This window comes from Carassius gibelio, chromosome A4 (assembly GCF_023724105.1).
Source record: "Carassius gibelio isolate Cgi1373 ecotype wild population from Czech Republic chromosome A4, carGib1.2-hapl.c, whole genome shotgun sequence".
NCBI lineage: Eukaryota > Metazoa > Chordata > Actinopteri > Cypriniformes > Cyprinidae > Carassius > Carassius gibelio.
In genome coordinates, this window is record NC_068374.1 from 35,490,183 (window position 1) to 35,502,983 (window position 12,801).

At 37.0% G+C, this 12,801-nt stretch overlaps 2 protein-coding genes and 2 non-coding genes across 4 annotated transcripts in view; all 4 read right to left on the reverse strand.

Moving 5' to 3' along the window:
* LOC127979515 (parathyroid hormone-related protein) overlaps positions 1-6,644 on the reverse strand; it is an 85,999-nt gene extending 79,355 nt beyond the window's left edge. Inside the window, exons 1-2 of the mRNA XM_052585042.1 lie at positions 6,562-6,644; positions 1,265-1,369 (exon numbers count right to left, since the gene is read on the reverse strand). The gene's annotated coding sequence lies outside the window, so the exon portion shown is untranslated. The remainder of the gene's footprint in view (positions 1-1,264; positions 1,370-6,561) is intronic.
* A 1,003-nt stretch (positions 6,645-7,647) lies between these two features.
* LOC127979538 (60S ribosomal protein L18a) lies at positions 7,648-11,745 on the reverse strand. Its single transcript, XM_052585070.1, has 5 exons — positions 11,629-11,745; positions 10,322-10,501; positions 8,264-8,393; positions 7,914-8,023; positions 7,648-7,795 (listed from the first exon to the last, which is right to left on the reverse strand). Exons 1-5 carry the CDS (start codon positions 11,644-11,646, stop codon positions 7,703-7,705), a joined length of 531 nt encoding a protein of 176 aa, XP_052441030.1. The 5' UTR covers positions 11,647-11,745; the 3' UTR covers positions 7,648-7,702.
* On the reverse strand, positions 8,098-8,232 carry LOC127981826 (small nucleolar RNA SNORA68). Its single transcript, XR_008160431.1, has one exon. It is a non-coding gene; the product is annotated as a small nucleolar RNA SNORA68 (small nucleolar RNA).
* LOC127981837 (small nucleolar RNA SNORA68) lies at positions 9,860-9,994 on the reverse strand. Its single transcript, XR_008160432.1, has one exon. It is a non-coding gene; the product is annotated as a small nucleolar RNA SNORA68 (small nucleolar RNA).
* Positions 11,746-12,801: the final 1,056 nt, after the last annotated feature.

A 12,801-nucleotide genomic window follows, 5' to 3' on the forward strand; every position in this document is an offset into this window, starting at 1 on the left:
CTCATATTCAACCCTGTATATTCCTTTAACCACCTACAGAAGCACTGACTGTGTGTGTGTGTGTATATGTGTGTGTGTGTGTGTGTGTGTGTGTGTGTGTGTGCCGCTCCACCGGTTCTCTGTGGAAAGGTGAGAGTGTTTCTGAAGTGTTTCTATTGGCGTTTTGCAGGGAAAGCCCCTGAGCTCATGAGGCATGTCATTCCCCAGAAAATTACTGCAATTACTTTTCCATAACAGCACTGAAACACGGTATACATTGAGGAGAAGAGTTTCCATGTGAAATACACTCTCGCTCATGCATGTATTTATGTGTTATGTGTGTAAAGCAGAAATAAGGCTGTGAAAACCTCACAGTAAACAATCGCCGCATTGTCCGGATCCAGCTGTTTAGTGTCTGGACATGGACATGCAACCAGAAATATATGTTTATTTAATATATTTCATTTAAATGAATGCATAATTATATATATTTTTTAATTTTTTCACAAAAAAAACCCCAACAAAATTTATTAAGATTTAAAGATTAAAATGTAAATATATTAAATTGCATCCTTTAAAGGTAGAAATAACACTTTGAAAAACAACTAAAAGTATCAGAAAACCATTATCAAGGTTTGTCAAAAACTAAAATATGAAATGCATGATAAAATTAAATATAAGACTAATTTAAAAAAAAATACATTTATTTGTAGAATTTATAAATATATTTATATAATAAATAATATATTTTATATTTATTTAATTTTTTTCTAGAACGGCATATAAATAAATATTATTTAGCCATTTTTTTATAAATGTAATATCAAATTATTCTCTTTTTTTCACTGTATTATATATATATATATATATATATATATATATATATATATATATATATATATATTAGTTTCATATCTTTAACTGTTTTAAATGAATTTGTAATCAGTTTTTAAATAAATGTAAATGTTTTTACATTCCTTGTTGATTTTATTTATGATTATTTTACTTCCTTTTATGTAAAGAATTACCATTGAAGTTTGCTATTTACATAAACTTGCCATGCCTTGCCTTTTTAAGTGTTTTAGGGAATATTTAATTATATTTTTGTTGTGCAAATCATGAAATGAGGAAACAATCAATCTATTGCTTCTAAAAGTGACAAAAAAATATAAGTTTGCAGACATGAACTGTTCTTGTCTGGCCACCCAGTCAGTGAAGCAATCTGAGCCTCAGAAGTCTGCTTGCTTTAAATCAGCTCAACATCCTGGTCCTGAGCGGCCTTTACCTGTAATTTAGACACGTGTGAAGTTTCCCGAGAGAGAGGTGTGGGTCCGGGACGAACACAAGCCTCCATTCAGACGGCCGGAGCTCTTGAACGGGACGGGCTCTTCTGGAAAAGAGGGAAACAGTTTGTCAAACTCTGGGCTCCCGTCGATGACAGTCCCGGTGTGTCTCTAGCGTGCCATGCCTCGTCACACTCTCAGATCGAGCTGAAAACTCCCAGCATGCCGCGGGAGACCGGCCTCCATCAAGATTTGGCTCGGAAAGAAACGAACATAGAAAAAAAAATGTACTTTAGAGTTTATGAAAATATACAACATTATGATATTACAGCAGTGAATCTGTGCTTTATAAGATGACAGTTATTTTAAAAATACATTTTTATTTCATTGTAAAACTTAAATACATTATTAATTGTTTTATCGTTTATTGACCCATAATTGATTTTTAAACAGCTTGAAACTCTGGTTTCACTATTCATTTCTTCTTCAGATTTGGTGGATGTTTCTCTTTTGGGGTCTTGAACATGCACGCAGAGATTCAAGACACAGATGTGTTTTAGAAAGCCTGAACACAATTTGGCGACTACGGTGGTTTTTGGATTAAAATCTGACTCCCATTGGTTTCCATGCGATTTCCCAAAGTTCAACACTTTAATAAACAGAAAAAGAGTCTCAAAACACCTTTACTGTAGTTTGTTCAAAGACTTAAATATGAAATACATGACTACTTATCAAATCAAACTACAGTTTTTAAAACCCTCCTATTATATTGCAAGTCAATTTGACCCAAACTTGATTTTAAAAACATTTGAAACACTGGTTCAACTATTTATTTGTTCTTGAAATTTGGTGGATTGGTCTCACTTGGGGTCATGGATGAGCATGCCAAGTTTCAACACAAAAATGTGTTTTGGAGAGCTTGTACACAATTTGGTGTCTACGAGGGTTTTGAGGTGAAACGGACCCCTTTTTTGTTTTTCATGCAATTCGTCAAAAATCAATCCTGAAAAATGGCTGAAAGTATCAGAAAAGCCATTATTAATTTCTCATATTTTATATTGTTTAGCTTCTGACAAGCTGCAATACAGGTTTGAATGTCAAAACATGACTTTTTTTAGTTTTTCCTGGTGTTATTGTCAGCAAATTGCCTGGAATTTGACCCTAACACAAATCCAGTACTCATATATTCAACACAACAGAAAGGTTTCATAAATGCAACTTCATCTAATTCTGCAAATTAAGTCAAGATTTAGCAATTAAACATAACAGCGATCAACTGATGCTTATAATTGGTGAAGCACCAGTTAAATCAAACCGAACAAACCCGTGAAATGCGATTAGTGTTTGGATTTCAGTCCGAGTTGTTTTTAATTTTTTGAGGTATAAATCTTTTTATAGCAACGCTGAGACGCTGGCAGTGCACTTTCAACCTCTGGAACGTTAAAATAAGCTTCTCTCCTGTCTGTGGGAAACAAAGAGCAGATATATTTGAGCTCCGCTTTGGCCAACGCTCTCGCTGACGTTCCTCAAGTTCATCCTGTGGTCGCCACTGGCAACACATCCCAGAATTCCCCTGCTGTCAACCTGAAAGGAGAGGCCTTCTTTCTCCCACATTTTTTTTTTCTTAATGGATCAAAAATCCATTTGTGGAAAGACTGTTGGACATTTAGAGCAAAAGAGGTCAATTTGAACTAAATGAACATAGAAAAGCACATGTATTCAGTTCTTTCTGCGCAGTCTTCTGATAATGCTGGCTTTATTTGAGCGAACAAGGGGGCGGATTTTGGTCAGAAGAAGCGTTTTCCTTGCAGAAACTGGATGAAGCAACAAATTCACGGGAGATATGAGCATTAAAGAGCATAAGTGAAATAAAAAACTCTTTTTATTTTCTCCAAATGGACTTTTAATATCTCTTAAACATTTGAAGACACTCTGAGGGTTGTTCATCATTTGTATATGCTTTCGTTTGAAGCTTACTGTTCACATTATTTCTATTTAGAATCATGTTTAACAATGCATTTCTTAATGAGAAACTACATTACCCATGATTCCTCAAAGAAATCTCCACCAATCTGAAACTAAATGGACAACTTTAGTGCCTGCCCATTTTTTAAGCTTAGGATTTTAAAAAAGTTTTGGTTAATGCATTATAAGCCATAAATCAAACCAACTAGCTACAAGGAGAATCACAACATTACAAACTTTTATTTGAAGCAAAAAAAATTACTTTTAGTGATGTAAAGGACTAATATTAAATATGAAATAATTTTTTGAGTGTATAGAGAATTAATTACAGTATTTTATGAAAGTGGGCGGGGCTAAAAAAAAAACGTTGTGCTTATAAAATAAGGTTTTTTCCTGTACAGCATCATGGGAAATGTAGTTTTTCACCACAAATTCTGCGATTAAACATTTAAAAAGTTATTTAATTCATGTGAACAGATAAGCATATACTGTACAATAAATTAACAACCTCAGAGATCACGAAAGGCCTGTCTTTAACGGTTTATCACTTATTATTAAAAAATCAGTTTTCATATGGAGAAAATTTTACTTACAATCATCCAGAAGTAAAAAAAATCCATGCATTTTCTCCCTAGGAAAACTGATTCTCACTAAAGCCGTTATGTACACTAATGCACTCTAAGTGCACGGGTGTAGGTAGCGTTAATTGGAAGTTTTCCGGTCCGAAATTGAGCTTGCTTCCAGATATATTCCCATGACAGGCTTCAGCCGTGAATAAACAGAATGAGAGTCCTTCAAAACCTCAAACAACTGTTATAGAGTAACTCCTGTTGTCATGTGACCGCATTACTTCGTATGATTTGCATACAATTATCACTAAACATGAATATGTAATACCTCATGTTCTTGTGGCATTGAATTAATAAAGCATTAAAAAAAATAAAAATCACCTAACAAAAATTATTATTTTGCATTGTAGTTTTTTATTTTTTTATTTTTATTTTTTATGTCTGATCAAGTCAAGAACAAGACTATATTTTACTTTTGGTTTATTTGTCAGACTGAAAATTATGGAAGTCTGGTCCTTCCACAGAATAAAAAAAGAAAAAATTACTTGCAATATTTTATCTTGCAATTCTACCATTTCTTAGAATCTTGAGTCTGCATTTTGCAGTTTTCCTTTTTCCTGGAATTCTGAATTTATGTTTCACAATTCCGACCTTTTTCTTGGAATTCTACATTTGCATCATGCAAATCTAGCACTTTTTCCTCGGAATTCTGACTTCACATCTCTACATCCCACAGTTCTGATCTCACCACTGAATAAAAAATTAGAAAGGTAATTACTACTTTTTTTTTTAGCCCATTGTGGAAATATGCTTCTATGGGAATTGAAGGTTGAGCACATTGCATTGTGGGATTTCATATTCTGAACTTAATCTTATACTTCGAGGGTATTGTGAGGCCAATTAATGACTACTATTCAGATGCTAACGGATAAAGACTCCAGATATATAGAATTTGCTGGCAGTGTTATACTGTAAATAGATCATCGGTGTATTCTATGCATTCTCATACTCCGCACACAGTAAAAACTGCATACTACAGTCATTTGTTCTGATACTCCAGCATGAAATGTTCTACTTAATCATTTTTTCCCCCTTTCCCATGTTGATTTTCTCTCTTTTTAGATCCGTGTGTGAGGCCAGTCATTCATGGCAGGTTTTCAGTAGTCATCCTGTGTCTCAAAAACATTATACTTTAAGTGTTTGCTTGGACCAAGTGTTGAAGCACTACCGCAGTGGGAGGTTTTGACATGGCTCTCTGCGTTTTACTGCATATCCTGTGAAACTCTCCCCGTGTCCTGAATGTGGGAACTCGGTCCAATCAATCAAACTGGGTGCTGTGGGCCGGGAGCTGCTGGGTCAGCGCTTCTGACTCAGGTAGTGTGTGGGAGAACGGTTGTACACCAGTGTGTTCTCAGGACACTTTAATGCTAATGAGGGAAACCAAAAAATTGGGTTAAACTAATTAAATTCAACATGTAACGACTTTATTCACTTTCTTAGTTCTTATTGTGAGTCCTGCAATTATTGATGCAATTATTCAAATGTGTTTTATACACACACACACACATTAGGGGTGGAACGATACATGTATTCATACCGAACCGTTACGGTACAGACATCTCGGTTTGGTGCATGAGGCCTTGCAATGAATACAGGCAATTCACCCCCAATCCAGAAGGGGGCGCCTGCAGCAATGCAACGCTGTTTGATAACCAGCCGCCAGCAGAAGAACAGCGAATACTTTGAGTTGCGCACTTGAAAACAAAGCCCACTAAACAGTGACCATGTGCGTCTCTCACTTGCACACTCAAGTTTTGTGCTCATGTATCCTACCTCTCGCATTCGGCACAAATCAAAATATTCCATAATATTCTATATTTTTGACATATCCAAATGCTAAACTATTATTTATTATGTAGGCTTTGTACTTCAGTCGTGTCAAACACTTTTATTTGTGTATACTCACAATGAAAATAAAACACTGTGCTTTTGTAAAATAAAGAAAACAAATGGGGTGTCGCTTTCTGTCTTTTGAGTTTGACAAAATTAAGCGCGTCACAATCAAGAACTGAAACTCAGAAGAGAGTATATAGGCTATGTTACGTGTTACACACTTTTACACATCGAATCACCAGATCTCAATCCAGTAGAGCAGTTTTGGGATGTGGCGAGAGTCATATCATGGACGGGGGGCGCACATATCGAAGTATTTCATTGCAGAATTCACAGGTTTTACCTCAGTTGTCCTCACTGGACATTTCTGCAGAGAATCTGATTTGTGACCTTCCACTTTTCTCCTCATAAAACACATAAACACACACACTGAGGCCATCACAGGCGTGAGACTCGCTCTGCTTGCCTGTAATCAACTGAACCGAGAGCTTTATGTGCTGTGGAATATGTGGTTTGAGGTTTAAGTGCCGGACACTTCCTGGAAAGTGTGCCCCAGGAGGAAGTGGACACACAGCCCACAACTGAAGCAGTCGAACCCATAGATCAATAAATCAATATACCACCTTCAGGCTGATGCACCAGCAGGGGGCGCCACGTGACGTGTGGAGAAGTGTCACGCATAGGCCCCGCCCACCGTTTAGCGTTTTGTTAAAAAAAAAAAAATGTACCTAATGTGATATTTTCAATTCGGCCAACATTTTTAAGTACCTGGCTTTTCCAACTTTAGGGTCATAAAGCAACCACCAATAAACCCCCAGTAACGCCATATCAAACAAAAAGAGCACCAAAACAAAAATAAAAAAAGGTTTTACCTGAGAATATTTGAGTAGTGTTGAGGACGACGTCATCTATATCAATATAAGGCTTCCTAATAATTCTTTCACTTCTAAAATTGTCTGTATCTAATTAAATCCAGCTCCTAATCAAACACACCTGAAGCTCATTTATCTAAATAAAGTGTTAACTCTATCAAAGAAATCGATGATGCCTTAAAATAATACTGGCTTTGAGACTGAGAATGCCATAATAAGAGCAGAATTATTATATGATGTTTTTGTGTAATACGCTAATAATACTGAAGCGCAACACCAGATTATAGAATTAAATAGAATATATGATGCCACGCTTTAGTAAGAAACCGTTCGCGGTCAAACTCTGCCATCTTGTGGTGGCGACTGAGAAACACAGCACCCGTATTTCAAACAGATTGGTTCTCATTAAAATCAATTTTCCCCAAAATGTGGCTTTCAAACTATGAGCTTAAAACTAGAAATAGGGCTGCTGAATTTATGCACACCTGCAAATGCGGTCTATATTTACTACGCATTTGTATGAAATACAATGAAAATGGATTTCGAAATTAAAAATTGATAGCCTGAATGCAATGTAAGTCACTTTGGATAAAAGCTTCTGCTAAATGCATAAATTAAAATTTGTAAATTTAATTAATATTTAATTTAAAATTGCAAATCAAATTATAGCTACTTCATTACCAGAAAAATGCAGACTTAAATTACACTTGTAACGGTTTACTACCGTTTTCCTTTAAAGTTCATTATTTTGCCTGTCACATTATTATAATTGTCAATTAACGTGCAATTTAATGCACAATTATACAATAAAAATCTCACTGTAGAAGAAAAATATTGTTCTCAAAGATTACTGCTGTTTATTAAAATTGACTAAACAAATATAAAAATGGAAAACATGAACAAAAACCCAAGATGCAAAAATGTAAACAAATTGTCAATAATCTCACAATGCTAAATTATTGGTCCTAAAATTGTTATTTTTTTTTAAGTTTCACCTCTTTCTAATTGTAAGGCGACTCTTTATCATTTGAGCACCTCCGCAATCTGTCAAGCACTTTGAGTTCGTTAAAGAACCAGGAAACAAGATTTTGACGTTCTCCACTTTTATTCATCTGTAATGTGAAAAGCACAAACATACACTTTAAAAGAAAGTGTTTGGTCTCTTGGTGGTGAAACGGGGCTTGTGCTGGCGACGCAGAACCCTGTGAGGAAGAGGGAACTTGATCTTGGAGTCCTGTTGAATCGAGAGATTAAATATTAAAGCCTTTAGATGCAAGTTTCAATAAATCACAGTTAATGTGCATGAGATAAAAGCTGGAACTCATTAGCATTATTTGACCATGCAAACTCACGTGGAACTGCTTGATGGCGGGTCTGCGGCATTTGTTGGCTGGGATGATCTGCACCTTCATGATCTGGATGGCGTGGGCACGAGCGCGATGCCTGGCTCCCATATCACGATCTGAAGCACACATCAAATACGTGACATTTACCATAGAGTTAAAACACAGCAGCATCGCTCCTGCAGACAGGATCTCGTGTCGCACCTTGATTTCACTTTCAGAGGCACGTTTGACAGCCTGTGAAAGGCGACAAGGTTCGGTGTTTCTTTGTGCACACATGGCAAGGGCATGACACTGGGAGGAAATGACCTTTGGGTTTGTGTGTGCAGGCTGAACGAGTGTGTTTGTGTGTAACTCACAGCACTGAGTGACCGCTCCAGACGTGGTCAGGTCTCTGTACTCGCGGTACATGTTGTGGGTCCCACTGCGAGAGTCGTAACGCAGCCAGATGCCGAAGTTTTTCACCTTGAGGGGAGATTTCTCATGGACCTGTGCAAGAACACAAGAGATCAAACAAGAGTTTAGGCTCCAGCCAGGTCATCTCAGAAAAGAGAAAAAAAACAAAAAAAAACAATCATGACTTGCAACTGGATTAAACACTATTTTGTAGCATCTCAAAGCAACAGGATAAGCTCTGGGCATCCTGCTTTCGAACCCCACCCCATCACAAACAGGGAATCAGCCCCACCTTACCCGTCTAAAAAGGGAATCAACCCTCACTTGTCAAAAAAGGGAATCGACGCCCATTCCATCAAAAAAAAGGGAATCGACCTTCACCTGTCAAAAAAAGGGAATCAACCCTCACTTGTCAAAAAAAGGGAATCAACCCTTACCTGTCAAAAAAAGGGAATCAACCCTCACCTGTCAAAAAAAGGGAATCAACCCTCACCTGTCAAAAAAAGGGAATCAACCCTTACCTGTCAAAAAAAGGGAATCAACCCTCACCTGTCAAAAAAAGGGAATAAATCCTCACTTGTCAAAAAAAGGGAATCAACCCTCACCTGTCAAAAAAAGGGAATCAACCCTTACCTGTCAAAAAAAGGGAATAAATCCTCACTTGTCAAAAAAAGGGAATCGAACCTCACCTGTCTAAAAGAGGGAATTGACCCTCACCTGTCTAAAAGAGGGAATTGACCCTCACCTGTCTAAAAGAGGGAATCGACCCTCACTTGTCAAAAAAAGGCAATCGACGCCCATTCCATCAAAAACAAGGGAATCGATCCTCACCTGTCAAAAAAAGGTAATCGACCCTCACCTGTCTAAGAGGGAATCGACCCTCACCTGTCTAAGAGGGAATCGACCCTCACTTGTCAAAAAAAGGGAATCGACCTTCACCTGTCTAAAAAAAGGAATCAACCCTCACCTGTCAAAAAAAGGGAATCAACCCTCACCTGTCAAAAAAAGGGAATCAACCCTCACCTGTCAAAAAAAGGGAATAAATCCTCACCTGTCAAAAAAAGGGAATCGACCCTCACCTGTCTAAAAGAGGGAATTGACCCTCACCTGTCTAAAAGAGGGAATTGACCCTCACCTGTCTAAAAGAGGGAATCGACCCTCACCTGTCAAAAAAAGGGAATCGACGCCCATTCCATCAAAAACAAGGGAATCGATCCTCCCCTGTCTAAAATGGGAATCAACCCTCACCTGTCAAAAAAAGGGAATCGACCCTCACCTGTCTAAGAGGGAATCGACCCTCACTTGTCAAAAAAAGGGAATCGACCTTCACCTGTCTAAAAAAAGGGAATCAACCCTCACCTGTCTAAAAAAAGGGAATCAACGCCCATTCCAGAAAAAACAAGGGAATCGACCCTCACCTGTAAAAAAAAGGTAATCAACCCTCACTGTCAAAACAGGGAACCGACCCCCACCCACCAAAAAGAACAGATTCATGTTTTCACAGATACAGTTGTTAAAGAGTAATAAGCACAGAACAGCGACACGCGTGCAGCAGGATCTCATGTTGCTCCTTGAATTCACTTTCAGTGGCACGCTTCACAGCCTATGAAAGGCGACAAGGTTCAGGGTTTCTTTTCGCACACATGGCAAGGGCATGACACTGGGAAGAAATGACCTTTAGGTTTGTGTGCAGGCTGAACGCAAAAGTGTTCATGAATCTCACAGCACTCTCAAAGGGATTCGACCCCCTCTCTCAAAAGGGAATCAACTCAACACCCTTCAATAGAGCGAATCATTCGTTTGCATCTTTTGCTCATTAATAGTGATGGGATGTCTGATTCACTTCAGCACACCTGTTCTTTCAGAATATTCTTTTGTGAATGATATTGCTGATCATCTTTCATTTATTACAAGCTGAGATTTGTCGTTAGTGTTATTCTGTAATATTGCATGTAAAAAAATATATGTATTGATCTGGCAGCTCCAAAACCCATCTGGGAATCGAACAGCCTTATTCGTACCAGGCCACAGTAGACAATCTCTCCGGAGGCTTTCTTCATCTTCCTCAGCTGGGAGACGAAGTACCAGAAGCGAGACTTGGCCACCACATGGTTTGGGGCGAAGATCCTCATTCGGTACAGAGGGGGTGCAGGGTTTTTAGCGGAGGGCAAGAGACGCCCAACAACCTTATACTCCCGAAGCTGCAGAGAGAGAGAAACACAAAGAGATCAATACTGATGACATTTTCCTACTTGGGAAACTGGGAAGACCTGGCTAACTAGTACACGTGACTGAAAAAATATATTTTATTAATTTAAGATATAATCATAGTGCACCGAGAAAATACTTAATCTTGCCCACTTAAAAAAAAAAATTAAGTTTGATTCAATGTTATTTGCAATTGAATGCAATTTTCTATTTATTTAATTAGACTGGCATCTTATTTCAATGTGGTTTGACACCATTAGCAGTACGTTTAGTTAGGGTTAAGTTCACAAACTAAACACAAAAAAAAAACAGCATAGTTAAACATTTTCGACTTACCAAACATGAATAACATGATGCATATTTACTTAAATGTGCACAAAATAACAGTCACTACTAAATCAAGCTAGCATCCGGGTACTTAGTGCGTCCCTATATATATATATATATATATATATATATATATATATATATATATGTGTGTGTGTGTGTGTGTGTGTGTGTGTGTGTGTGTGTAAAGACCTCTAACACTAGCTTGCTCTATTCTTCTATTTTTCTATCCGTTTTCTTTTTATTTATTATATTATTTAAAAGGCCATGCTACGTGTACTGTGTTATCCTAACTGAGACTTGTTATAACACACATATCATTGCTCTTTTTGTTGTTTTTGATTGCTTACACTACTATCCTCATTTGTAAGTCGCTTTGGATAAAAGCATCTGCTAAATGAATAAATGTAAATCAAGCGAGCATCCGGGTACTTAGTGCCTCTAAATGAACTGAGAGCGATTAGCGCTTAGACAACAAAGACAACCGCCGATCTCCAGGACATTAAACGGTCTAGTATATAAGAATAAATCACTTGAGTGTGTTAGATATCAGATAAACTCAATAGCTGTGCTGTGGCGTGTGTGTTCAATACTGAGCACGTGGAGTATCTCTACAGCCGCCATGTTTCTCTCCGCTACAATCAACGCGTCAAAAGCGAGTTTAGCGCTTTAATCCTAAACCTGTGTTGGGTGAAGTTATTGTTACGGAGAGTCGGGTGCCTTATGTGTGTTCTCGGTTCATAACTGTGAGGTTTAAGCGACTATAAATTGATTTAAAAAGGTTTTTACGTACTGTGCCAGACGCCTTCATGGTGTCTCTCGCTGACGGCCACTGTGAAAGAGGAAGCAGCAGGGCGGGGAATCCTGACGTCAATCCTCTTCCTAGGGGGCGGGTCTTGCTGGAAGCGTTTTTATTGGTGACTTAGAGCCGTCAATCATAGCCGTTAGCGATCTTTTATTTTATTTAGTTTTCAAACAATGCATACAACTCAAACTACAAAATACATTTCCTAATGCAAATTACTCATTTAAATATAATAGATGTTTGTATAAATTCTTATTTCTAGTAGTTCTTCAACGAGTCAACATTTTTATGAAATTCAAAGGAAATTTCCCAAGAATTAACTTTGTGTTATCATTTATATTGGAGCCGATATCACCGTCCAATAGAGGATCACAGAATCGTCTATTCTAATTACTCTGTAAAAATGTGTAAAAAAAAAAAAAAAAAAAAAAAAAAAAATCATCGACACCTGCTTCAAATAGTCTTTATTACAAAATAAATGTGTGAGAGATTCAGAATTTAAAAAAGAACATTGTGGTGAGATATCTTCTTTAAACCTATTAAGAAAAGCATTACAGGGATTCTATCTATATTTTAAAACAAATAATTTGGAAATAAAAACGTTACTTGCGACAGTATTTTTTCCCTGGAAGGTATAGAAAACAATTGTTTCCATTTCATAAGCGCTTTTGGATAACAACTGATGTGAGAATTATTTCTGATGTAGGAATTAATGCATTTCTCATCCAAAAGACTAACAGCGATATTCCTTATGGAAAAAACTACATTACCCATGATGCTTCAGAGAAAGAGAATACTGCCCCCTGCTAGACACACACATAAAACGCATCCACGGCAGCAGCGTTTATTATTTGAATTATTCAGTTATGAAGCTATAAAATACATCTGTAAATTCATAATCATAAATACACAGTTGGGAAAGCTCTGAACTCTTAAATTTTAGATGGCGTTAATTTCTTCTTTTTGAAAGAAATTAATGTTTTTATTCAGCTAGGATGTGTTAAATGGATTTTAAAAAGTCACATTGTTACGAAACATTTCTATTTAGGAATAAATGCTATTCTTTTTTGTCAGTTTTTATTCTTTAAAGAAAATCCTGAAAAAAATATCACAGGTTCAAAAATAAGAATAAAATAAATTAAGCAGCAAAACTGTTTCTAG